We start from the raw sequence: 27966 nt of genomic DNA, 5'->3' as shown, positions 1-27966 counted from the left end.
AAAAGGCCTTATTGGTGCTTTCCTTTCTTAAAAGGTTAGAAAATCCACAGAAGAGAACTATAGCACCGTTAGCTACAGTTATTTTTCTATATATAGAAATATATTTCTGAAGAACAGTGACATGTGAAAACAGATGAGAAGATGTTTTTCAATGCAGCTGTTTTGAGTTCTACTTTTCCTACTGCCTTCCATGTATTTCAATTTCCGTGTTCCCTTCCTCCCCATGCCCTCTCTATGATACATTAATATCCTGCTTCTGTCTGTACATCCTTTTCTTCTGCATTTACCTATATGCTTCTTTTGCAGGACATAGAGCGGGTTATGGTTTCTCTCATCCTTCCTTATGTTTAATTAAGTCTCCAAATCCATCTCCTTTTTTGCCCTTGCCTCAGTAGCTTTCCCTAATATTTTCCAATGTACAGTTTCTACAGTAAACAGCTGTTAACACTGATGTTAAGTGCCATCCCCTTTTAAACGTTTACATACACTTAATTTTACAGCTTTCAGAACTTATTTCTGCTAAATAACCTCCTAACACATGTAAGGAAAGCAGCCGTCCAAGAGTTTGCAAGAGAAGGGCCCAAGAAGTCACGGTTATTGAGAACTGATTAAACAGACACATAAACCCAGACCGTAAATCAGAAGAGACAGCACCTCTGAATGTTTGCTTCAAAATACTACATTAAATAGAAAAATACTGCCCTCTAGTGCACCAGCTTTTAAACATACTTGAAATGCAAGTTATTAAAAAAATATTTGAGTTATCTATTTGATGCATTGGAAAACATTATTAAATATCTGTACTGTAGTAATATTTGGAAATCCAGCAAAGTATAAAGACTAAATACTTGCTGCGCCACGAACATGTCTTTAATCTGGACTTTAGGGCAGCCACATTCAAGTTTTTAGTGCGAAGGTGTCATAAAGTGTTCTTTAAAAAGCTGCAAGCACATGGAGATATATTAAACTACTCGACCTCGGTTACCTTTCAAGGTCTTCCTAGAAGTAACTTATAAGGCTCGAAGAATCTTAACTACAATTTGAAAACCAGTGATGGCGAGTTAAATACGCTTCCTTGTAGAAAATACATTAAAAATAATACAAAGGAGGTTATTTGAAATGCTCCTTTTTGGCCTTTTTCATATGAAAACATGGATGGCAGCTTAAAGCTTCTGAAAACCCCCACCCAAATGTATTATTTCCATAGCACCCTATGTTTTTCAACATCATAAGCTACTGTTACTACTCAATGACTTGGCATGGCAAGAACCTTCCTGCAACTTCACCATGAGGTTCAGCATCAGCTATAGTGAGTAACATTCCGAATCCCCAAGCATTTGCCCACACGCTTACTGTTTCATGTAAGTCTCTCAGGGTTTAGATGCTTCACTTTCCCCTACCGAAATCAGGTTTCCTGTTTCCCCACTATGTCTTATTTATTACGTTTCCACTAATTCTGTTCTCAGTTACAAACCCTTTTCAAAAGAGAACAAAACACACACAAAAACAGAACACACAAACAAACAAAGCAAAATCCACATACCAACATATATAAAAGCAGGCACATGACAATATAACCTATAACTAAGACAATATAAAATAATCAACCAGCAGAATAAAGTTCATCTTCTGCGCATCATAAAATTTAAGATCAGCTTAAACAATTTTTTCAATTAATTACATCTTAATCTCTGAAGTATTTTCAGCATTATTTTATCCTGACAAATACATATTTTATGAAATTAGCATTAGGTATGCTCTCCAATCCATGTATTAAACTAACTACATATGAAATACTATAAAATGCAACAAAGTGAGCAGAAGCAAGTATTTGTATTTCATTAACATCTGTGAATTTCTGCTACTTTGGCAACTACACAGGAATAAAATCTTTTTAACAACACAGTATCATAAAAATTCAAGAAGTTACAGATTATCTGGGATATAATTGCTCTCAATAAATTAATGTCGTATCTGATCTTGATGATGTTAAATATCTAGCTTTAAATAATTTTAGCTAGAAGCGTGAGCACACTGAGTTCTCCTAAGGATCAGAAGCTTAATATTTTACTTTTTTGAGATATATATTTACCCCACTAATTAGGCTAATCTAGCCCTTTGCAATTTGCACAGAGAGGCATCTTCTAATAGGTAACGCAACTCAGTACACAGACCCATGATTTACATTCAGATCTGCCCCTGACTTGCAGATGACCTCAGAAAAATCACGGAATCACGGAATCTTCAGAGTTGGAAGGGACCTCTAGAGATCATCTAGTCCAACTCCCCTGCTAGAGCAGGGTTGCCTAAAGCACATCCCTCAGGGCTGCATCCAGGCGGGTCTTGAAAATCTCCAGAGAAGGGGACTCCACAACCTCCCTGGGCAGCCTGTTCCAGTGCTCTGTCACCCTCACTGTAAAGAAGTTTTTCCGTGTATTTGAACGGAACTTCCTATGTTCTAGCTTGTGCCCATTGCCCCTTGTCCTGTCGCTGGGAACCATTGAAAAGAGCCTGGCTCCGTCCTCCTTAAACCCACCCTTTAGGTACTTGTAAACATTAATCAACCTTCTCTTCTCCAGGCTAAAGAGTCCCAGCTCTTTCAGCCTTTCCTCATAAGGGAGGTGCTCCAGTCCCACAATCATCTTGGTTGCCCTACGCTGGACTCGCTCCAGTAGTTCCCTGTCCCTCTTGAACTGGGGAGCCCAGAACTGGACACAGTACTCCAGTTGTGGCCTCACCAGTGCAGAGTAGAGGGGGAGAATGACCTCCCTCGACCTACTGGCCACAGTCTTCCCTATGCAGCCCAGGATGCCATTGGCCTTCTTGGCGACAAGGGCACACTGCTGGCTCATGGATAATTTGCTGTCTACCAGGACCCCCAGGTCCTTCTCCTCAGAGCTGCTTCCCAGCATGTCCGCCCCTAACCTATACTGGTGTTTGGCATTCTTCCTTCCCAGGTGGAGGACCCTACACTTGCTTTTGTTGAACCTCATTAGGTTCTTCTCTGCCCAGCTCTCCAGCCTGTCCAGGTCACGCTGGATGGCAGCACGGCCCTCTGGAGTGTCGGCCACCCCTCCCAGCTTGGTATCATCAGCAAACTTGCTGAGGATACACTCTGTCCCCTCATCTAGGTCATGAATGAATATATTGAACAAAATTGGACCAAGTATTGACCCCTGGGGGACACCACTGGTTACAGGCCTCCAACTGGACTCTGTGCCGCTGATCACAACCCTCTGGGTTCTGTCACACAGCCAGCTCTCGATCCACCTCACTGTCACCTCGTCTAGCCCATACTTCCTCAGCTTCCTAATGAGGATGTTATGGGAGACAGTGTCAAAAGCCTTGCTAAGGTCAAGGTAGATGACATCTACGGCTCTCCCCTCATCCAGCCAACAAAAAAATGCATCCATCGCTCCCACTACTGTGCTCAGCTTCTGAAAGGGAAAAAATAATTAACAAGTTTTGCAACTCCTGTAAGGTATACAGATTATATGCATTATATCTAAGAATTAAAGTTGTCATGCACCTTTTCAAAAAGCTGCACCAAATAAACCTCAACAAGTTGCTTTTTCTAAAAGGAACCAGAGACGACACACGTTATGAAAGACAAAAATCAAAGGAAAAGAACCCTGACATTTAGAACCAACAAGGCACCTTGCAAAATTTTCCAATTTTTCCTCACTTGCTAAAATGTGTTATGAGGTGCTAAGAAATGCTGTATTCCTTAATGGCGAAAAAAAAAATTAAAAGTAGACTTATGTGATAATGCCACAACTTGGAACAAAATAATTCGAGGGCAAGTATGGAACGGACCATAATGAACTGTTGTGTCAAGCTTAGACAAAGTTACCTAACTTAGGTAATTTCTAAGTCTAAATACTTGTTTCTAAGTAATTTAAGTAGGTCAACACCAACATTCTCCAGCTTTCCAATATTCAGAACACTTTGCTTGCATAATGGAAAAGGCTAAAACTCCTAAGTTCTTAAGCCTTACATTACCAATTATGTTTGGGAAACAGAGCACAGATCACGGGGAGTCAGAATTCTGATTTATGCTCAGAAGCCCACTTTGTACAACATGAACTTTCTGTTTCTTTATAGGGCAATGAGGCAGCAAAACGTGCATCAAGGAGGATTATATGTACTCATTTTTCCCAGCATTTCCTTCATACTGAAAAATGAACTCCATAGCTGGGAGGGAGTTTCACTAACAATTAAACCTTCTATAAAGATTTTAACAGAACTAAACTTTGCCACATATTGTGATATTAACCAAATTCTACTTTAAACATTTTACTCCTATATCAGAATTAAGACTAGCAGTATTTAAGGAATCCTTTATTCTATGAGATACATTTTTCCTCTGCAGGAAAACTACTCTCAACTACAAATTGTTTTTATAGCATGTAGTTAACTTTCAATACAGAAGTGCAGACCTTTAACACATATCCACACATATACATGTATCCTGTTAATGGTATCTCAACTTGCTTCTTCGGGCAAAATTGCATTTTTAAATGCCTCTGAACAAATACGAAATAGGAACTGACAACACAGGCCTGAACTTAAGAGACTATAAAAAGTCTCCCTTGAAACAACCGAGTTTTATATTGAAATTTCATCTCTCCCCACACTGATTATAGATTAGCAGAGAAGTACTTCACCTTAAAGGAGACCGAAAGCCAAAACCAACCAACCAACCAAGAGTCTTCCAATTAAAATCTGTGCAATCCTTTTCCAAACAAATTTCATTTAAGCCCTAAATTCAGAGGGCAAAACCGTAAATCCTTAATTTACAGTTAAGTTTAGTGGAAAGGCACATGTGAGTACAGGCTTCTAGTAATTTCTCTATATTTATCTGATTATAGTTGAAAATAACACAAAGGGGAGACTTTTTTTTCTAATACGCCTAAAAGGAAAACTTTAAAGTTGGTTACATCATCAGCTAAATATTAAAAGCAAATACTTAAAACATATTTGTGTCTTGTCTTTGGTTGAAACCATACAAAAGGATATCTAGTCAAGAATGCAAAAAAAAAAAAAAAGGGTTAGATTTGTTTTAAATGCTGAGTAATGAAAGATTGGGAATTATATAATTTAACTCTTTTCACAACTACTTAATCTAAGTAGAGAAGCTTCTTTTTTCTCCCCCCAATTTGCTTTACTGGACTAGAAGTGTTGCAAAAGAAAACAAACACACTTCAAAAAAAATCCTGAAGGCAGACTGCAAAGACTTACCTTTTTAAAAACCTTTCCCGATGGCTGGATTTCATCTTCCTCTTTTAGGATTTCACGCGTTCCCAAGAGTTTTTTGTCCTTAAATTTAGTTTTAGCATATTTAAAAACTTTGTCGAGTGTATCACACCCAGGATACAAAACTGAAGCTAAGCAATGCAGACTGTTAACAGATCTGTATGCACCCCCAGGCTTGTTATTCACAGGTTTAGCTTTAACCTGCTTGGCTTTTGCTATAGCCTGCCTTGATCCTGAAAATATGTACCACGGAATGTACGTTATGAGGGAGTACACCAAGATTATAAAGTTTATAAACTGTAGAAGAACAGGGTTGATGTTATGCTTCAACTTCATTTTGGCTGCTTGCGGAGGTTACAAGGGAGAGTTTGGAAACATGGATCAATTAGACAGGGATCCAAAAAGATCTGAAAAGAGAAAAAGAAAATGTTACTGGTAAACCCTACAGCTATTGGCAGGGGGGGGTATTTTCAAACATATGATTATAATCTATATCAAAGTAGGTCTTTTTATGCAGAAATTAGGCTAAAAGTCTAAACCCGTAACACAAACGAAACAAGACACAGATAAATGGGAATGGAAGAGTTTTTCCTCGTGTAAACACTCTTCAGTACTTACTAATATTTTTATTTCTTTGGACACTACACAACACAAACACAGAACCTAAAGAACTTGGGACCTGGGGTTTTAAATAAAATGCATGCCATTTGCATGTCGTCACCTGAAAATGTTCATGTGAATTATACATTCTAAAAGATTCTCTCCAACCACATCAGAATACCTACACGCTTACCTTCAGAACCTTTGAGACTGCAAATCATCAGCCTCCGCACAAGCCTTAAGAAACACAAGTAATGTCACCAGCGCTGTACGTGGGAAGCCTGGCCACTAGAGTATATTGAAATGCTTTACAAACAATTACACAGCCTGAGACACCTGCTTAAGAGAAGGCGACTCTCACCTTCTTCCATGAAGGCCCTGTACACAACAGAACTTTGCTGGTCCTTTTATTCCTACGGACTTTCCATCAGTCCTACAATTCAACCTCAATACCATATGCAATGGGCACACTCGTTATATAAATAAACATGACGATAAGGTAACTAATATTTGGTAAATACTAAAAAATGGCTTAGAAATATCCCAAAAATCCTAGCAATAGCACTATGAAGAGATGTGTAACTTTTTCAGGGTCCCTAGTGATGCCAGGATATTCACTTTGACTTTTTTTAAAGCATCATTATCATCATCTAAAGAACACAATGATGCAGCTTTCTAAAGTATTCTTCCGTGGAGATAAGATACTATGCCATATATCTAAAATATTAAAAAAAAAATGAAAAAATAATTAAAATCATTACGGAAAACGGGGACACTTGTCATAATGGCTGAAGATGCATTTCTGCAACGGTGAATGAGCTGCCAGTTATAAAAGTCAGTGTTTGGCACATAAAAGGCAGAGTGGATTATAAATATACTTCACTCAGTTAACTTTTCAAATGTATTGATACAACTATTAAAAGCAATACCATAAATCAAGCAACTAATAATGATGTGCACATAAGAGGCACAGCTTTGATAATTCCTTCTGGATTAAGTAAATTTTAATTTGTAAGATACAGTGCCACATAACATATTATTCTTTGCTGATGTCTTACATCCACTGACTCTTTGAAAACCCTAATGACAAGAAATCTTAGTTGAAAAAGTAATGTTTAAAGCATATAAGATCCTTCAGTAGTAATGGAAAGGAAACCTTGCTTCACAAATCTTAGATCTGTAGGTCCTTTTGGGAACAGATCAAGCCAATATCCTTCATTTGTAGGATGAGATTAATTCCATCTTTCTCTAAACCATACAATTCCTTAAAACTCCAAGTAAAAATATTTCACCATCGACTTCTTCCCTAAACAAGCCGCTGTAACCTCATGGTTAACATCATTGCAGGCACTTTGAAGGAAGCAAGCATGTCAAGGTCCTGTCCTGCAAAGCACCCAGAGACACATACACAAATAAAGCACAGGAGCTCTTCACAGTAGGGACTTACTGGATCAAGCAGCAGAGGGGGAAAGGGATTTAAAACCTAAATTAAAAAAAAAAAATGGAAGTGTATATATTTTAATTTTCACATCAAAGGCAAAAAGCGATGACAAGTAAAAAAAAAAACCTTAAATAGGTTAAAGGGCAAATTCAGTAATCGTTTGAAGAGACTTATGTTCTTAGGCTGTCACTGAAGGATACTTAATGGAAATAATCATGTGCCAGCCAATAAGCTACTGCAGTCCAGAAAAAATATGCCGTTGATGATAACAGCACAGAACATGACGTTTTAAAGCTGAATCCAGAGTTCACACAACAGAATTTTACCCATTTTTTAAGAGTTATACATTGTACTATAATTTTGTCTGGCCTGATTCAAGGCGGGGGACACATTTTTTTTTCTCCTTATAAAGCTGGAGAACCTCTCTGTGCCTACATAGTTGTTGTGGTTTAACCCCAGCGCCAGCCAGGGCCGCGCAGTTCTCCCCCTTCCCCCAGAAGGGCAGGGAGAAGAGGGAGGAAAGGAGGGGAAAGGGAAAGGAAAAACTTGTGGGTTGAGCTAAAGACAGTTTAATAGAATAACAACAGAAAAGGAAAATAAAAATAATAACAATAATAACAGAAGTCACTCTCGCCACCCAGTGAATTGGTACCTTCCTGAGCAGAGATCACAGATTCCACCCACCACCCCATCAACCCCCATTTATATACTGAGCATGACATCTGTGGTACAGAATATAGCACTGGCTATTCTGTTGTTCTGTCTATGCTCCTTCTCAGCTTCTATGGGAAGCTGAAAAGAGTCCTTGAAAAGTATAAACATTGCCTAGCAACAACTAAAACATTATGCATTACTGACTTTCCTTTCATACCAAATCTGAAAACAGCAACACAGAGAAAATTATCTCTTTCCCATCTGAAACCAGGACAATAGTAGAAACAGAATTTAACCAAACACTCTTGCAAGCAAAAATGAAAGCAACTGATTTAATACCTTTTGGAAAAAATGTTCTCCGAAGAAATTCACTGTGTGACAAACAATTGAGCCTGTCCAAAAATATTCTCCCTGGGTGTCATAATTTTCCTTTATTAGAGGGGCACTGAGCCCTTCTAGAACAGCAGCTTCCCATCTGATTTTGCAGTTATCCCAACAGCTTCATTCCTATCTCAGAAGGAGAGAAGAACCTTTTCCAGCATTTTTAAAACAACCACACCAAGGTCTCATGTCAAGCTCTTTCTTCTGGCTTACCTGAAGACTTGCACACAACCCCCAAACCTGGAAATATCTGCTTTGAATTGCAAATCATAAATTGTGCTGTGCCCCCCGTTTCTAAGGAACACTCCAACTGGACAGATTAAGGGGAAATATTTTGGAATGTCAGCCTGGTTCAGAAAAGTAAGCATCCAGCTCTAGAACTCTACTCTGATGTACATCTGTTACCTTGAGTAATTGCTAATTATTTCAGTTTCTCCTTCATTTCAGTGAGGCTATCACAAGCCACCTATTTCAAACGGTTTGTTTTAAAAATTAACACTAACGAAAATATTTTTTCACTTAAAATGTAATTTTTTAAAGATAAAAAAGGTATCTTTTGCAAACACAGTTTCTTGCCTTAAAGGCCAAATAGGACTCCATTTTCTTTCTTTAAAATCTTCTAGTTAGGAAATAGCAAACTTTAGCAAGAGAGAGTGCTCCTATGCCAGTGACTACCAGTTTGGCAATTGATTTCAGACTGTGATATTTACAGAGCATCTATGCCTTAACTAACTGCAATTACAACTGTAATTACCATTGCAATTGGGAGGGGGGAAAGTGCAGTCTCTTTTTGAACAAGCAAGAAAAATATATTCCTGTCTTCTCATCAGAAGCATAAGTTCCAATTTCTTTGTAGAGTGACAGTTCTAAAGGGAGCTGAGCCACGACACACAGGAGGTTCCTTGGCAGCAATGTAAAGGCTCCACCTCTCTCCTCGTATAACCAAAGAACACGAGATGCATTTTAACTCATTTCACTTACTTGTTTGCTATGTTGCTGAAGACAAGAATTACAGGTAAGCAAAGGAGATGCAGTTTAAAATGCCTTCATCCAACAGATTTATCACTGACATTCCCAGCAGAAAAACAAAGTCAGCTAAATGGATCACTAAATGGATCCAAAAAAAAAAATCATTTTAATGACAGCATAGGAGCAAAACTTATCCCTAACTTGAGACTGGAGTGCTAGCAGTAAGGCAATTATCTTTTACTGCAAGCAAAACCAATGCAGCTGAACATAACAGTGTAGTTTTTTGGCTTGATTTTGGTTTGGTTTTTTTGGGGGGGAGGGGTGTTAAATGAAAGGTCATTTAACCTTCCCAAAAATACAGTTGTAACTACATAGTAAAATAAAAATATTGTTTTCATTAAGATACAATGTCTGCATGTGCATCATTTTTCTCCGTAACAATTCCTATTTTGAACCTTTATTTTAAAAACTCACAATGAAAATAAATAATCAATAATCATTTTGCAGAACTAATCTGAAAATGAAAAGTTTTAGGGAAATTTTCAAGGTTCTATCAAATTTGAACGGCTTGAAAGGGATGCACTCTTTCCTGTCTAACATCCTGCCCTTAAAAAAGTACCAAACAAAATAAACCCCCAAAAGCCTTAGTGAAATACTATACCGGGGCTTTAAAATCTCAGTGAAATACGATTTGTGGTCACCTCGTTAATTTTGGAAGTACATGACTGCTTTTGACTGTAAAGAGAGGGTAAGTAAACCCAACATTTTGGGGCAGGGAATGGAAAGCTGAGGATTTTCTTCTTAGGTAACTCCTGCTTAATCACTGACAAGTAAAAATACATGATGTGAAAATATTTTAACTTAACAGTTCGGTCTGCAGATTAGCTGTAAACACTTGGGTTCTTACAGAACATGCATCCATTCTGGTTTCACATAATCCTGACGTGTTTTTTGAGGAATCAGTGTTCAAACCCTGGCAGATTAAATCCTGGAGGAAAGAGCTGCTAATTTATGCAAGAATACAACTTACAGAAAAAGCGTGCAAGCGAATGTTTCTCCACACACATAGTGGCTGTTCAGTTTATATCTAATTCTGTTTCATGAAGTAGTCACCAAATGGGAAAGAGTAAGACCACAAGTAAAACGTTATATACTTTTTTCAACAGCAAAGAGAAGAAGCAACCAGCACACTCATTCATGAGTCTGGAGAAGTAAACCGGCAGTTTCCAGGACTGATCCTGCTTAATACATAATCAGTGATTTGGCCTGATACACTACTTATACTAATATTGTTATACCCTTTAAGTTTTAGAAGAAAACTTTTGTTAAATGAGAAAAAAAAAATCCTTAAAGGAATGTGTTTACTAATTGACCTGCTTATAATAATGACACTACAATAAAAGCATGAATTAACAAGAAAAAGAAACCTTATGCAACTTCTCATCGTGGCAGGTAGAGGTACAACAGCCGATACAAGATGTTCCCGTCTCAGTTTTACTTAACAGGAGCTGTCACAGGCAACTGCTTGAAATCTAAAAATGGAAAATCCCCATTAAATATGGCAATTATAAAACACATCTTCCATTCTTTCACTTGTCTTTTATAATTAATAAATAAACAAACAAAACCTTTTGCTCATCTAACACTGCACTGTATCACCTCAGAAAGTCTAGGCCCACTACATCGAAGTTAAAATAAAGCCACTGTAAGACACAACAGAGTTAGTCATGGCTCATACTCTAGTCCAGTATAATCAAGGTGGCTGGAAGAGCATTGGTTAAACTCAGTAGCTCATGGTACTTGCCTCCAACTCCCCAGTGTCTTTCAGCGTTAACACTGGTTCTACCATTTGGGGTGGAAAAATGTACCTATCTTTGTATATCTATCTATGCAGAGAACACATTTCAGCATGGGTAATAAATAGCCCTGGACACTTTATAAAAAGACTACATAAAATAGTAATCATTACATTTATTGACTTTGCTCTACTATACATCGAGGTTTTATTTATTGCTCTCCGCAGAAAGATGTCTAACTTAAAAACCCATGCCAGCAAATCACATTTAAAATATGCAGCGAATGTAAACATTTTGTACCCATTACCTGTCTGCAAACATTATTATTTACACAGCTATTCAGTTGTTACTCAGTTGTTAATCTTTTCCAGAAAACAGTTTCAGTGGATTGGCTGTTTGCTGCTTGAGTTAAGTACCCAGGGTGCTCACTGCCCATTTCTGGGCTTCCATGATTTAACACGTACGAAAACAAAATCAAACTCAAACCCAGAGATTCCAAGACACCCTTGCTAAAAAACATTTCCATGAACAATTTATAGTTGCAGGAACACACGTTAGATTTCTCTTATAAGCAAATCTTGCAGAAAGAAACCGATTTTTTAACATTCATAGAAAGGATAAAAAGGTTATTTACTGGGCTAGGCTTTAATGCACAAAATAACTGAGTATCTTCATGTATTGTCTGATAAATTCATTACAACAGCTATCAATCCAAGACCTCAAGACAATATAACAAAGTCCCAAACATGGAGTTTTAACTGTATCAGAAATTAGCCTCTACTAGTTTACATCTGGACTTAAAAAGGAACATTAACAGCCCTAAGGAAGCAGGTTTTTCACTACATCAGGAATTCACTATTAGAGCTGCCAGTGAAAACATTTCTTTGCTCGCATTCAGCAAGTGAGCTTCTCTTTTACAAAAAGAGGAGATCTAGAAAACCCAAACTACTAGCATTCATTTATAAATATTCATGTACTCATCTATATAAAAATAGAAAAGAAACCCAAATGTACGAAGTGGCACGAGCCTATGCTTCACAAGGTAACTCCCTTTTGACAATGAAGCAAGGTAGAGCCGGAGGTAACGAATGGTGCTGAGGAAAGAATCCTAGATGTATAGCCAGCTACGCGGAAGATCTGTTTTGCAATATGAATTTAAGACATAAGTTATATTTGAAAATAGATGTTCCTCACGGCTACAGCAGAAGTGTTTTCACACATTTCTTGAAATGGAGAGGACGGAAATCCCAACAAGCCCTAGAGAATGGTGGAAACGGATGCCTCGGGTCCCTAGAGAAGAGTTGGTGCTCAGCACGTTTTCCCGAAATTGAAGTGAGCGCAAGGACCCACCTCAGCTCCCCAGCTCACCTCCCTGCCACTTCCCACAGCAAGCCTCTCCTCCCCATCACCTCCTGCATCCTGGAGAGCCACTGCCCCAGCACTGCTGGTGGGACCTCTGACGCTCCCTGGCGCCCAGCTCCCTCCAAGCCACCCCAGTGGTATCCTCTCGCCCAGGCCCAGTTGTTTCCACGCAAGTGCAAACGCTGCCCTTGTCCCCTGCTTGCTTACCTGCCAGCCGCCCTACCCCTCCACGCCACCCTTCTCCAGGCTGCTGCCTGGGTCTCAGCGTCACTTCTAGAGCAAGGGGGACCTTCCAAAATAGAAAGCCCCAAAGGGACTGCTTCTATCAAGTCAAGTTGGGAGCAGATCAGCAGCTCAGTCCAAAAAGACATCTGCTTGCAACTGGGAGGAAAAAAATGCTCAGTGCACCAATCCTTGGGCTACCGCCACCCACTGGAAACAAACCCAGCAACGGTACCTTCCTCAACAGCTCTACCTGACCACGCAGGGCTTGCTACCATTATTAAACAGCCCTTGCTAAAGAAAGATCTAGGAGGACAGGACTGCGTGGCTGTAACGATCTGACCTACACTCAGACGGAGTGTTTTCATGAAACTTTTTGAAGCAGACAGATCCAGAATGAAATTAATTCTCACATCACCTCCATCCTTGATTTCTCAACTCCAAGATATAACCTGTCCCTCCCTGGACTTTGCTCTCCTCACGGCTACACATATTGTGAACTGCTATTAGCTTGCACAGAAAGGCATAGCAGGAGACCAGAATTACTACTGATGACGGCTTTTCTCTCAAAAGGATGCAGATTTTCTGGACATGAGGAGAATAACTACTCACTGCAAGCACACACAGAGTAATTTTGAGCTACCTTGTTCGGACAGCCCTGGAGCCTCCAGCTGCGATCCACCTCTCGCACAGCCCCAGGTGAACACTCAGGCTCTTCAAATGCTCCCAGTTGCTCTGCTGGGGATGACAAACAGGCACAGGGGGATTGATGGAGCCACCTCAGCACTCCCACTCCTGCTCACACAACTCGCCCCCCTACGAGGCTTCAGCATAAACTAACTCACACCTGAACTCCAGCCCTGATGGCAGCTTGGGCGCTTCTGTGCACAAGCGTGTTTCTGGAAAGTACACGAGGGCACACACCAATCATCAGGAAAGACACATCATGACCTGGAACAAACCCATTTCCAAGGAAGTGTTTAGAAGATCACTGGGTGGCCAAGGTTGCTCATGAAGCACATGGCCTGAGGGTATGGTTTCAGTTTGGCTCAAGCAGATTTAATGCTGGGCTGCCAATAAAAACAGACTGTTCATCTCCAAAATGGTAATCCAGCTCTCTCCCTCCATTGTACCAACACATGAGTGCTTGTGTGGCTAGGAATGAGTCAGATTAGCTTGCTGATCCAGTTTAAACCCTCTCCATCTCCGGGCAGAAGGGTGGATTTTCCTTTGTATCAACTTTGGTACTTACTTGAGCCTAGGGAGGGTCATTGCAGGCACCTAAATCAACAGAAAATTAGCCAAAGAATAACTTCTTTTGTAGTGCTATCTCAAACTGGGTAACCATGAACAGACAGGCATTAATGCCACCCCAAAGAGGGAACACACAGCTGGAAAGAGGAGAGGGAAGGAGCCTGGCAGCCATGCTGGACATCAAACCTCTGCTCGGCTGTAGCACAACCAACTTCAGCATAGACAGATGCGCGAAACACCTTGTGACTTGGTCGTCACCAGCACACTGCTGGATCAGAGATGAGCTGTTGTCTGGAAGATTAACCTTCTGCTCTCACGGCTTACTTTTTTGGGGGCTCACCCTTGGTGGTTTCAAGTGCTACAGCCTACATAGCTTTAAACCTTGGATGTAGGCATTCACAGAAATACAAAGGGGTTTAATTTATGTCCTTCACATTTCAGTGCTACATTTCTAAAATGGTAACTCCTATCTCCTTAGGAGGCAGCCAGAAGGCATGTTATTAGGATAAATATAATATTATGTACTTGTTAGACACCAAGATACTGTAACAGTAGGAAATACATGAACTGAAGAAGTCCTTTATCCTAAGGAGACACTTTCTACTATATTAATTAAATCGTGAAACAAAGGAAATAGTTTTATTATCTAGAAAAGTTTGCAAAACATTAACATTTTCTTTTCCATTCAGCAGGCTCACTTATACCAAGGGGGGGGGAAAAGAGTTGCACCTAGTGGTGTCAGACAACAGGGAGACAAATGTGGTAGCACAGAACGCAATTAGATAGAAGCAGCTGACATTTCTTGAGGGCAAAGACCTACACTTTCTCTTAAATGAATCCTTGGTATACCCGGTTATTTCGTAAAAGGTAATGGTAAGTGGGTGGTATAAATGTCCATTTGCCATCAACCTCTACTACTATTTCCACGCCCACTTGTATGAAATATCACTGCTTGTTGCAGGAGAGCAAGAGGCTCAGGTTGATAAATCTGTCCTCTGCTTTCTAAAAAACACAAAGACAGTAATATTTATGAGGAGCTGAAAGCTAAAGTGACCATCACAAAGTAGATAAACAGCTTTATTTTTCCCAAAAAAAGATAGGACTTTCAATGCAGTCTGACTGCATGGGCTACAAACTGAAGTTTAAACCTTTGTTACAGGTGAAAAGTATGACTAAATCAAAACAGGTTCAGCACTAATTCAGGACCGACACTTAAAACAGGCACTCCTAAAGCTACCATTGCCTACGACACAAATACCCTTCCAAGATACTAAAATCAGTTGAAAACACAAACCCCATTGCAATTCTGCACCTTAGAAAGTTTCCTATTCAAAACATTTTAAAACTTCTTTTTCTTAAATATGTTAAAAAATTAACTTATACAAGACAGATTAAATATTTAATGGATTGATGAATACATCTTCTAAGAGTGATAAAACTCAGCTCTAAGGTAACAATTGTTGTCAGCAAACCTGAAGGCACTTCCCAAGAAGTAAACATCACTGTTACTACTAATGCAGAAAATAAAGCAGTGTGACAAAAACATTTATTCCAAATTATTCAATAAAGTAATGGCTATGCCAGGAACACAATCCAGTGCTGCTACATCTTTTCTCTCCTTTTCTTCCCACTACATAATACAGCTTAACGGCAATCAAGTTTCTTACTCCTTTCAGGAACTTTGATTTATCAGACATTGTCAATGTATTGCTTCCATTCCTTCTCATAAGCAGTTATTAAAGCATTTAAGAGATGTTTTTAATGCCAAACTAAACTAAGTGTTTTCATGTTTGTGCCAGAGAAACAAAGAAATTAACAGATAAAGTACCTTAATACTGGAGAAGACCTCAGAGTAACTTTGGTATCTGCAAATTACCGTCAAAGAGAGATGAAAACACCGATTTCCCAACTATACTGTTAGATTTGTAAATCACAGACACAAACTACACATGGAAGAGCACTTGAAGAACACCAGAACCACCGCGCAAACAGATTTAAAAAGTCTGCATAAAAACAAGCCAGAAACTTCATCATTACCCCCAGCTTTCAGCTACCAGAGAAGTGGAATAACAGCCCAGTTATCATTGCCAGTTTATCACTCTCCAAATTTCTACAATCATTTTCCGATTGTTTAAGACAATCCTCCTAAGTACTTCCACTGGGAGGCAGACTCTGCTTTCCATTTGAACGGAAAGGAATGACCAGAATGGTTTGATATGCCATTTTCTACTACAAAATACAGCCTTAGATCAGTTCTCTTTAATTTCTGCGAAATCGGAAATGCAAAGGAGTGGACTTGTCTGGTTTGTTTCTTAAACGTCAAAACAGAAAGAGATGTTCTCTTGCCATATATTCAGTCTGGTCCTGTGCTCTATTCTAGTCATGTATTTATCAGATCAGAACAAAAAAATCTAACATAACAATACCAGAGATTTTTAGCAGTAAAGGTGCTTCTGTTTTTTCTCTAGCAGAAGCCATACATGCATAAAAATGTTCTTGTAGTGTGACAGTAAAAATTACTGCCCCTTACCCTATATTCATTTTTTAAAAATTATCAGGTAGCCTGTTCCAAAGTCTGGTAAGCCCATGTATTTATATTGTCTTTGCCTTCTGTCTGTAACATTTCTTCTTTATTTGATGGGCTTTTGTCAGGGATACGCTTAAGCCAGAACCTCTTTAAAGGACAAGCAGCAGATGAATACACTCAAGCAACAGCGCAAATCTGAGAGAACAAAATGATGGTATAGGCTTCAGAAGAAACAGTGAAGGATTTATTCCAAGTCTTTACAGTAGTTCCTCACAAGAAAAACATCAGCCAGACAAACAATACTTTCAAGAAGAATTTTACAACACATTTCAAAGGAATAAGGACATCCGCAGCATGATCAAAGTTATCAAAGTGATAAAGTGGGATGTTTCACCACTTAATTTGAAAGGCTGAGCTGCTGACATTTTCAATACACTTTCTCTTTTGAAGGATAAACACATTATCAGGTTCCAGTTGCTTGGGTTTTGGTGTGTTTGGTTTTTTAACATCATTGCGTCCAGTCATCTACAGGGATTTACTACCAAAAAATATTATGAAGAAATTCCCACAAGAACATCTGCTTTTCTCCCCCCACCCCCCACCACTTCCACCATGGTGACTGCACCTCCAGAACCGGAGCAATCCCTCCTCCTCTGGTCAGCGATGGAAGGCTAAAGTCCCTCAAGCGGGGACCACCACCTTTTCAGGGAAAGGCTACTACTCCCAAGCCACGTACATGCCTCAGACTGTGTTTTGTAATATTCGCTCTCAAAATAATGAAGAGATTCCCCCCCCAAGCCACACAGCAGAAAAGCAACAGGAACACAATTTATAAAAATCACAGACCAAGGAACCGTTGCCTCAAGCCAACACTTGCACGAGACTCAGTGGGTGTCTCATACCTCATGAAGTGAACCTCTCTGCAAGGACTAAGCAAGACACATAGAAAGTAGTATCTCACTGCAGCAACTATATAAATGCAGAAAATAACTTGTGGAGCTTTTTCCTGAGCACAAGTAGAAATGGAGAAATGAAGTTAGCTCATTCAAAGTTGTGTGAACATGCAATTTTCAAGTACCATTTTAGTAACCTTACCTTTGCCACAAGTTATAAATTTATTCTCAAAAACAGTCTTCTGTTTTTTTAGACCGCTTATATTACTATCTGTGAAATCCCACCTCCTAAACACACAGGTTTAGAGGCGAGTATTCTTGACTCCTAAGCTGTTTTAACAGAAATACTTTAGTTATATTTGAACATGTACCCTAATTGCACTGCAACGCACAGAAAGTGCCTTTCTCCTACTATTTTTCAGAACTGAACACTAAAAAAATTACTCGGCTTATTTAACTCTAGATTTGAAAAAGCCTCGAACTAAACCAAACTGTGATTCATAAGACACTAGGAATGCTGCACACACAGTCCATCAGTAGAAACAGGACTTAAACAAATGTTTCCTATGGATGGCACTATAAATGCCAAGTTGCCAAAAAAAATGTCACCTGGAAGCCACTTACTTAGGATGCACAGCCCTGCTCTCTGCAACATCAAAGCTGACCAAAAAAATGGTTCCTGAACTAAGCACTTAATAAAGGCTACCAGAGAAGCAGGTTTCAGCTCTTACTGCTTCAACCGCATTCCCCCATGTATTTATGGGCAGATGGCACTCCTTCTTTGCACCCAAAATGTCAGGGGTGACCCATGGGGAGGCACACAAAAGCTGAAGTTACAGGAAGCCTAGCAGGCTGTTTTTCTGCAAACCACTTTATAAGGTTTTTATTTCTCTTGGCTGCTCTGAAATTCTTGCAACAGCGGGGAATAAAACATTACAAAAGAAAGAAATAGCAAAGGAAACTGAAAATATTTAAAATTCAGTGTTTTCCTAAAGAGCTCCTTTATCTAGGTTTTATATCTATACTGCTTGGGGAAATGACTCCTTTGTTCAAAATCAAGCACTGGAATTTATTTAAGTACGGCATAAGGATGCCTACCCTGCTCATCTGAGTTATCATTCTATTTCCTAACCTTAGAAGTAACAGAGAACCAGGACAGCCTCTCTCCTCCATCACACTGGAACGTATATATATCCTCTTCTCTCTTTTTACTATGCTCTCTCTTTTTCATAAGCAGAGCAAGGCAGAATCAGTTATGAACATGCCCAACAATTGCGTAACATGAAACAAACACAAAACAAGGACTCATTAAATTAGAAGCCATTTTATTCTATGCAAAGAAGCATTACAGAAGTGTGGTTCTCCGCTCCAAGTCCTTATGTGTCACCCTTAAAAATTAAGCTTACAAACACAGGTGTTGAAAATCAGAGGACAATATCCAGTGCTCACAGATAGGGGCTGGAGGGGATGAAGGTGAGGAGGTAACTATGTCCTCACAGGAGATAATTCAAGTCAGTAGTTCACAATCAGTATACAAATACTCTGCAGGCAGATGGAGTTTTTGGCAGAAGAGAAGCCTGTTTTTCTATTCAGGGAAAACAAACACACCCTTAGACTCCAATTATGTAAACACAACCAAATTGTTGAAGTACCTGGCTGGGTAGAGCTTTCACCACTAAGTTTTTAAAACAAGAACATTGACCTTTTAAAAAAAAAAAAAAAAAAAGAAAAAGAAAGATGCCACAGTACCAACAGCATTTGCAGGAATTTTGTGAATATTCTCAAGCAAAATTATTTTGCCTGTATTATACAGATGGTCAGATTAGATTAACACAAGTTGACAAGATGGAAGTCCAGAATAAACTATTAAGTATTTCTAGAAGAAGAATATAAATAAAGTATTTCATCTGTTTCATGAGACAATAAAATTCCAAAACCCAGAAGCATCCCATCTCGCATTTTAAAAAAAATCCCCACAAGAATCAAGAAAGATTAAGCTAATGATGTAATTAAAATATATACAATTTCAACCACTGTACTCAGACTCTTTTATCTTAGATGCATACACATCCACAGATGCATAGAAAAAAAAAAGTCAGGCTAGCAGATCCCTCCATCCTTTCACACCCTGGACCTGGCCACAACTGCATCTGTCAATGCATAACAGGATGTAGACAGAATGTTGTTGGGTTTTTTTTAATAAAACTTATTTTATTGGTAAATAACATGATTTTTTGAAAGAAAAATTTGTCACAAGTTTCTTTATGACTATTTTAGCTAGCGTTCCTGAGCAAAATCCCTCACACCACCTTCCAACACCCACTGACAGCCTCGCCTTTGTGGCTCGGACACTCACACACCAGCTCACAGCCCTACCACGCTTCATCGGGAAGTGGATTTGTACCCTGCTCTCAAAAGTACTGGATGTTATCAGGCTAAGGTATTTATACAGATTGTGGAGATTTCTATCAAGTTCTCTTACAAGCATCTTCCTCCCCCAAGGAGGATGGGGGGGCAGGGAGAATAAATAAATAAAATCTACACAGTTATCAGCAATGCAGAACCAGAAAATATTTTCTAGGCATCTCAAAGCTGTGCATTAGGAAAATCATTTCTCTATTCACAGCTTCCCTGGAACAATACAGTACAGCAATACTTCATCACAACAATTAAATGTTCTGATTTCCGCAGCTATAAATGACTGACAAGCCCTGGCAACAGAACTTTCCCAGCAGGTTCTGGACTTAGTGCTGCGGAACCCGCATTTTGCCACCTAGGTAACCAGTCTCCCTGCCCAACCACTACTGGGACCACTCTCTTCCTCCTATGCCTGTTGCCTTACCTCTCTGCTTTTCAGTGCTCACCAAACATATAAAACCTTACAAAATCTGCAGATGAAAAAAAATCAGATGCATCTCTCCACATAACCACTTAAACCCTCCTGTAAATCCACCACCATGGATTCTCCCATTCCTTTCTGCCTTTCTCCATATCCACTGACTTAAAAATCCAACTACAGACATCCTCTTTACCAAACAGAAATTACACACACATCTAACTTTTAAATACTAACCACAGATGCTCCACTTTGCACATTTTTCACAGGTTCCCACAGAATGAGCCCATAAACATTGATTTTAATAATGGTTTGGTGAACAACCACAGACGATGCTCCACTGTTTCACAGACTATATTCTGGTACTATCTTAAAACTTTTGTTGGTAGAAATCATACTGTATGTCCAATCCAATAAACCTAGGAAGCCAACTGTATCCTGGGCTGCTTCACCAGCAGCGTGGCCAGCAGGTCAAGGGAAGGGATTCTGCCCCTCTGCTCTGCTCTGGTGAGACCCCATCTGGAGTACTGCATCCAGCTCTGGGGTCCTCAGCCCAGGAAAGACATGGACCTGTTGGGGAGGCTCCAGAGGAGAGCCACAAAGACGCTCAGAGGGCTGGAGCACCTCTCTTATGAGGACCGGCTGAGAGAGTCAGGGTTGTTCAGCCTGAAGAAGACAAGGCTCCAAGGAGATGATATTACAGCCTTTCAGTACTTAAAAGGGGCTTATACAAAAGATGGGGACAAAGTTTTTAGCAGGGCCTGTTGCAACAGGATAAGGGGTAATGGCTTCAAACTGGAAGATTTAGATTACATACTGGGAAGAAATTCTTTACTCTGAGGGCGATGAGACACTGGAACAGGTTGCCCAGAGAAGCTGTGGATGCCCCATCCCTGGAGGTGTTCCAGGCCAGGCTGGATGGGGCTTTGAGCAGCCTGGTCTAGTGGGAGGTGTCCCTGCCCAGGGCAGGGGGGTTGGAACTAGATGATCTTTAAGGTCCCTTCCAACCCAAACCATTCTATGATCATGCACACTGATGTATGATACTGCAATAATTGCTCTGAAGTCTTCTAGTCAAGAAGCAAAGAACCCATGCAAAACCTCCATGCAGAAGGTCGAGGTTTCTCACATCTCAGTAGTCAACCTGAACAAAACAAGGCACATTCCATACCCTGTCCTGGACAGCAGTAAGGGAAAGGCAGAAAAGCCTTTCCTCTAAAGAGGCAGAAAAACTATTTTCATGTAGTTTTCAGCTCACAGTATCCTTATGAGTTTATCACAGGAGGAGAGAACGTCCTACACGGACAGTAATGTAACACAGCAAATAGATGGGGAACTCGATCTGGCAGTGCAGTACTACTGCTACTCTGCTGCTTAATCTCCAGCAAGTCACTTCTAATCTTTATTATCTATTTTCCCCTTCCTGGTCTTATACTGATTTCATCTAGTAGATACAAGCGTCCAGGGTAAGGATGATATTTACACAGTACCTAGAAAAACAAAGCACTAGGTTTCCAATTTTGAAGCAAAATGGGAAAAGACTCACGGTTTGTTATTGCTGTTTTCCACTACCAACAATGACAATCCGTAAATCAATAACTTTCAATAATCCTATCTTCCCTGCTTTTCAGGAAACTCATAAAACTGAGAAGCCAGCTTGTCCCATTCCACACACTGTAATTAACTAGCACATCTTCATAATTAACAAGACTCATGAACGCTGAGGGAAACATGACTTCCCAATGCACATGTGTTGACAAACAGTTGCCACCTCCTCCTCTTCCCACAGGATCACAGACACTAAGTCCGCACCTTGACTTCCTGGGAGCTGCAGGCTCACTCAAGGAACGAGAGGACACACATGTGAGCAATTCCTTCCCCAGGATCAGTGAAGACTGTTGCAAGTTTTGAAACAGGCTGACTCTAGAATCATTTTGAATTTTGAACTTTTCTCTGATTTATTTAGAGGGTAGTACAGAACAAGATTTGAGCTTCCTTCAGAGAAATGCACTTTTTTTCCCCTCCCTATAGTCCCAGATTTAGTAATAGCCATTCAGGAAGTGTGATTAGGATGTAGCCTTGTCCAGCTGATTTCCTTCAACATCCTCAAAATCGTTAGATCCCAAACTGTAACTCGCAGCAGAGTACTGAAACCTTTGAGAGCCCTTCAGGCCCCACTACACGTCAAACCCTCATGTAGATCAGGATTGCAGGATAAAGAGCAGTTCTTCCAACTCTAACTGCATAATTAAACAAATGAAGTCCTGCCATTTGAGAGCTGCTTAAGACTGGCTTGAGTGCTTGCTATATTCCTCCAAGTGTGATGAGTAAACCTATGCTGCCAGACCGCATGCAGCCCAAAACAGGTTGGCTCAGAAACTTCCACTGCAACTGCTCCATGCCCAGCAACTAAATAGAGCCAGGGGATAACACAGGTGGCAAAAGGACCTCAGGGGGCCTCTGGTTCAAGCTCCAGGTCAGAGCAGGGTCACCCATGAGACCACACCTGTGTTCTCAGGGCTTCATCCAGTTGGATTTTGAAAACCTCCACGGAAGGAGAACGCACAAGGCAGCAAGTCCCACTGCTTGACTGACCTCATGGTGAAAAATGCCTTATAGACATGGACCGCTCTGACTTCAATTCACTTTCTCTTGTCCCCCCACCAGGCAACACAGTGAAGAATCTGGCTCCACTCTCTTGAAAACCTCCCCAGAGGTGCTCAAGGGCCCCTCAAGCCTTCTCTTCTCCAGGCTCAACAAAAAGCACAGTTCCTCTGCCTCTCCTCACAAGGCAAAAGCTCACACCTCAAGACAACCTTGGTAGCTCTCCATTGAACTCACCCTAGTTCATCAACGTTTCCCTTGTCCCGGGGGGCAGTACAACTGGATGCCGTATTCTGGATGTGGTCTAACGAGCGCCGAGCGGAAGGGGATAATCGCTTCGCTTGACCTACTGGCTGTGCTGCCGTTAATACGGGGCACAGGGCTGCCCCACGCTCAGCTTGCTGTCCACCACGACCCCCAGGGCCTTCTTAGCAGAGCTGCTCCCCAGCCAGGACCAAGGGGTTTAGTCCTGCCAAGAAACAAAGCCCCCACCCTTAAATAACTGTTTAAATGGTAAATTTGCTTAGTAATCAGCAGCAGATGAAATGGATAGAAATTGAAGCCAAGTCTTCTTAGTGTTAATACACCTTACTTAGTACTACTAAGTCGCATCTTAGGGCCATATTCAGATGGCCTAAATTCCACATAAATCCTTCTGCCTCCTATTTCTTATTAGCTGGCTTCCAGGCAGCTCCCCATTCAGCATCTTACGTAAATTCTCTGAATTGCTCTCCAAAACCACCTCGATTTCTTCGTTGTCTGAGAAAAAGGAGCTTGAGCGGATTTCAGGACACCTGAACTTAGTCTTTAAGGTCTGGTAAGGTTGCAGCATCAGACTGCATTATTCCTTTGGTTTTGTCACCGTGGCAGTAAATACCAGCTTGTTTGTCAGGATAAGTTTTAGTTTAGTTACACTTCCGCGGGAACATATATTTTAAAAAGAAAATGTAGATTTCTAAACAATTCACGATTCAGTTATTCCTGCTGCCTTCTGGAAGTTTACTCCATAAAACAAGGATGCTTTATCCGTACTTCTCTCGCATTTTGTCTTGAGCCATGCGTGCTGCTTTGCTCCAGATGTCTTGACAATTCACTGATAAAAATTTGGGCTTTAGTATGATTGTGACTCAAGTCACCCACTGGTCTACAGAAAGGGAAAATAAAAGCCCTACACTGTCACTAAACATGGGCTGGGGGGAATCACTGGCTTAAATGCTCACCAGTGCAGCAAGAGCACACCACACTTAAGTCGAGCATGAAGAAATTTCTTCTAGTTCTTCAAAGACTACCAGTTTTCCACTAAATACCATCCTGATTTTCTTAGGCTTCAGGCTGGACCATTTCTCTTGATTTGAGACACCATTGCTCATAGGCATTATGGTTTTGTAACAGCATCATAAATTGAAAAGTTACCCCAGTCAGCATACTCGGCCCAACATGCTCTCCTCGGTGGTCTTACCTCATCAGGATCCTCCAAGCAAGAGAAATGGAGTGGGAACTACCCACCAACACTTCTGAAAAGAAAGATTCAACACACCACGGTCCTGACAGCTGGCTTCAGGACACTAACAGTGTTAATGTCCTGTTTTGTCAAGGCCCCAGAGCACTCCAGATGGACAGGTATGGAATGGACAGCCTACCCTTCACAGCTGTAAGCCAGACGTCTCTCAAAACATCACAGTACAGCAACAGATACACAGCTGTGAAATGTACAGAATAATATTAAGGCTGAGATTTATTATCTCCATGATTATTTTGAGTAGAATGGGACACTTGGAAATGGCACAAGTTTCAGAATGAAGTGACTGCTCACTGAGGATCAAACAGGCTATTTTAGAATAAATTCAGTAGGTTTGCTTCTACTACAAGGGATTCTGTTCCCATTAGTAAGAAGCTTGCCTTCCTGACCAGCCAATAGGGACCGGATCCATACCACAGGCTGAGCGCGTTACGTGTTTCACAAGTCTTGACCACAAAGATCGGCAGATCCACCAGTTTCACTCAAGTTTGTCAGCCGGCCATCAAAACTGAACATACCAAGCAGGAAATCTGAACCTACCTCCTGTTTCTAGGGAATAACAAATATGCTGAACAACTGCAAAGAAAATTAAGTCTTTCAGCCACAACGTTTAGCTTCAACCATTCCTGAAACATAAATCCACAGGAGAAGGAGGAATTACTGGGCTTAACAATGTCTTTCCTTAATTTTTCAAAGCACACAGGACAAGTAAATATGATGAGATGTGCCTGCTCTCTCAGTGGTGCAGACGGTTATGAGTATGAAGTCTTAAGAGTTCACCCAGATGATTATCTTTCTCTTAGGATGTAATTAAGACCTGATAACGAATCTACTATTTCTGACTTTTACTTTTTACTCCTAGGAAAGAAAAAAAAAAAAAAAAAAAAAGTCATATGCCACAGTGAATTTTTGCACAATGAGATGCTAAATCCACTCTGGAGAAAGACTATTGCTGCAGCAGAACATAACCAGACAAAAATCCCATTAAGTCTTTTTGGTTTCATTTTGTGCTTTTTCTTCACAGGATGCTTAGAACAATATAATAAAAAAAACCCTCACGTCAACTCAAATATTCCTTAAGACTTTTATAATATTCTAAAACGTTTTGAGTAAAAACAGGTGCCCTTACCCTTAATAGACTTTTAAAAGTACTCAAAATAATTTATCATTGGTTTTGCTCTTTTTCACATATTCTGTATAGATAACAGCACAGATAAAGTTAGAGAGTAAGGCTATTTAAATACAAGAGTTTCACATCTGGCATTATCAAACTCATCTCACAGGCCAAAAAAACCCACATTCTAGAACCTGGTACTTCTAAACAAAATGCAGTACTTCCCATTTCAAAAAAATTATATACCAGTTATACATAAAATTATTACATGTTTCGTGAGGGCTATTTCTTCAGCAAGTTAAAAAAATAAATCTAGCAGTGCTCATAAACTCGCTTACAACTACTGTTATTCAAGTCACCGTTTTAATTTTCCTGAAGCTTACGGTTTCCTTATTTCCCAAAGGTTCTATAGGGGTCCCACAAATTAACCTGCGGCCCCTCTGCGGAGCCACCCGAAATGATCCTTTAAGGCTTGCTGCTCTCCCATACGCTTCGAGGGAAGAGCTTTCCCCTGCTACCCGTCCCGAGCAAGCCCACGAAGGGAACGCACCCCGGCACTAAATCAAGCAGAAATCAGAACAAAACCAGTAAAACGCGACTAGAAATTCCGACCCGCACCCTCCTTCAACGGTGCCGGTTTCTCATTAAACGCACTTACGGACCACGCCGAGACCCGAGAGCGGACGCGGAGGCACCGTCAGTACCCAGAGCCCCGGCCCGGGAGGCGACGGGGCCGCGCCGTGTCCCCGTGTCCCCCCACCCCGCCCGGCGGTTACCTGGCGGCCCCCCCCGCCCCCCGGCCGGCTCGGTGACTCACGGCGTGCTTTCCCCACCTCCTCGTACGTAACAACCGAAACACAAAGAAAAGCAGAAGGGGAAAAAAAAAAATAACCAACAAAACACCAAAACGCCTATTATTGCCTATTATTTCAGTAATTAGCCAGCAAGCCGCTCCCGTGCGCCCCGGGAGGGCGGTAATCGCCTCAGAGCGGCAGCGAGGCCGCCCCTCGCCGCCAGCCAGGCCCAGGCCGCCTCCCCGCTCTCCACCACCCCGGCCCGGACGGCCGCCGCGCCTGCACTCGCCCCCGCCGAGGCGGCGGGAGGCCGCGAGGCCCCGCACCACAGCGGGGCCGGCCGCGCTACCGGCGGCGCGGGGCCGCGCAGAGCCACCCCCTTCCTCCCTGGCCCCGCAGCCCCCACACTCACCGGGCCCCGTCCCCAGCACAGGCCCGCCGCCGGCCGCCCCCGCCGCCGCGGCCCGAGTGCGCGCCCCCGGCCCCGCCGCGCCGCTCCCGTGGCTGGGGCTCAGCCGCGGCCCGGCCGCCCGCCGCCGCGCGCCCTCATTCCGTATGCGGCACGGCGCCTCCTGGTTGGCCGGCGCCGGGTGGCGCGCGGGGCCGGACTGGCCGGGAGCGGTGAGGCGGAGACGGGGTTACTACAGGTCACCCGCGGCGGTGGGCGGGGCCCACACCCCGCCTCACTGCGCATGCGCGACCGCCGCCGCGCACCGCCCTGAGGCGGGGGCACCGGCACCGGCACGGGCACGGGCACGGGCACCGGCACGAGAGGTTTCCCGGCCTCCTCCTGCCTGGATGCGGGCGCCTGACACCTCTGTTAAAACGCCTTTTAATTACCTCCCGCACGCCGTTAATTTCGTTACTTCGGCAAGAGCTCCCGCAGCGACCGGTAACTGCGGAAGGGTGCGGGTGGTGTAAAATGTTAATTTTGCCTTGGGTGAAGAAATATGCCCTGTTACCTGAATTTGGAGCCCCGATGCACGTTAATACACATATTTTTGACCAGCCTCCCACTTAACTTATTGTTACGAAAAGCGGTGAACTTGTAGAGCCCCCTCTGAAGGGTCGGTGGGGATCACAGTGGTAGTGGGGGGCTAGAGGGGTAGGCCGGGCTGTCACCGGGGCACCCATGATGGTACAAGGCCGGGCTGTCACCAAGGCATCCATGGCGGTACAAGGCCGGACCCCATCCATGGTGATGGGGAGCTCCAGGGGACACAGGCCATGGCGAGGGAGATGTCCCTTCCCCTGTGCCAGGGAGAGATGTCCCCCTCCGCCAGCCTGTCTGCTCTGGGCCCTGGTTTAAAATCCAGAGCTGCTGCGAGGTTTTAAACAAAGGTGTCATTAGCGGCAGCTGCTTCCGAGGTTTGTGACGTGGATCTCTGCTGACAGAATGGAACGGAGACCGCGCATTTCACATCGGCTGTCATCAAAGCTGGCGTCACTTGGAGCAAGTTTTGGTTAGTACTGCTGGAGGCTAGGTTCCTATTTAACAATTACTGGGGGCCTCTTTTATCAATATTGACTCATCCAGATTCTGCAAATCTCTGTTCAGAATTAAAGGTTTTAATTTAACCAGCATAATACAATACTGAAAGACAAAATAAATGAGCACCTGCCGAAGATAAGCAAAATTAAAGCAACATATGGGAAAAAGGTTTCAAAGCCCAGAAGAAAGATTTAATTGCAGCGGTTTGTGTCTGCAGTGGTGGCAGCCACCGTTGCTCCAAGGGTTAGGTTT

General features: G+C 41.8%; 1 protein-coding gene across 5 annotated transcripts in view; it reads right to left on the bottom strand.

Annotated features, from left to right (window-relative positions):
• The window catches only part of ACSL3 (acyl-CoA synthetase long chain family member 3), a 56794-nt gene extending 30065 nt beyond the window's left edge, over positions 1-26729 (bottom strand). Inside the window, exons 1-6 of one of the 5 annotated variants that reach the window (XM_054207572.1) lie at positions 13325-13401; positions 10729-10833; positions 9314-9439; positions 8291-8458; positions 7265-7339; positions 5242-5663 (exon numbers count right to left, since the gene is read on the bottom strand). In XM_054207572.1, the coding sequence (XP_054063547.1) occupies positions 5242-5592 (351 nt within the window). In that variant the 5' untranslated portion in view covers positions 5593-5663; positions 7265-7339; positions 8291-8458; ... (1 more) ...; positions 10729-10833; positions 13325-13401. Of the gene's footprint in view, positions 1-5241; positions 5664-7264; positions 7340-8290; positions 8459-9313; positions 9440-10728; positions 10834-13324; positions 13402-26634 lie in introns of those variants that run through there. The other 4 variants (XM_054207573.1, XM_054207571.1, XM_054207570.1 and 1 more) reach the window with 4 other exon arrangements.
• Positions 26730-27966: the final 1237 nt, after the last annotated feature.

This window comes from Rissa tridactyla, chromosome 6 (assembly GCF_028500815.1).
Source record: "Rissa tridactyla isolate bRisTri1 chromosome 6, bRisTri1.patW.cur.20221130, whole genome shotgun sequence".
Taxonomy (NCBI): Eukaryota; Metazoa; Chordata; class Aves; order Charadriiformes; family Laridae; genus Rissa; species Rissa tridactyla.
This window is presented reverse-complemented; position numbering and strand designations above follow the sequence as displayed.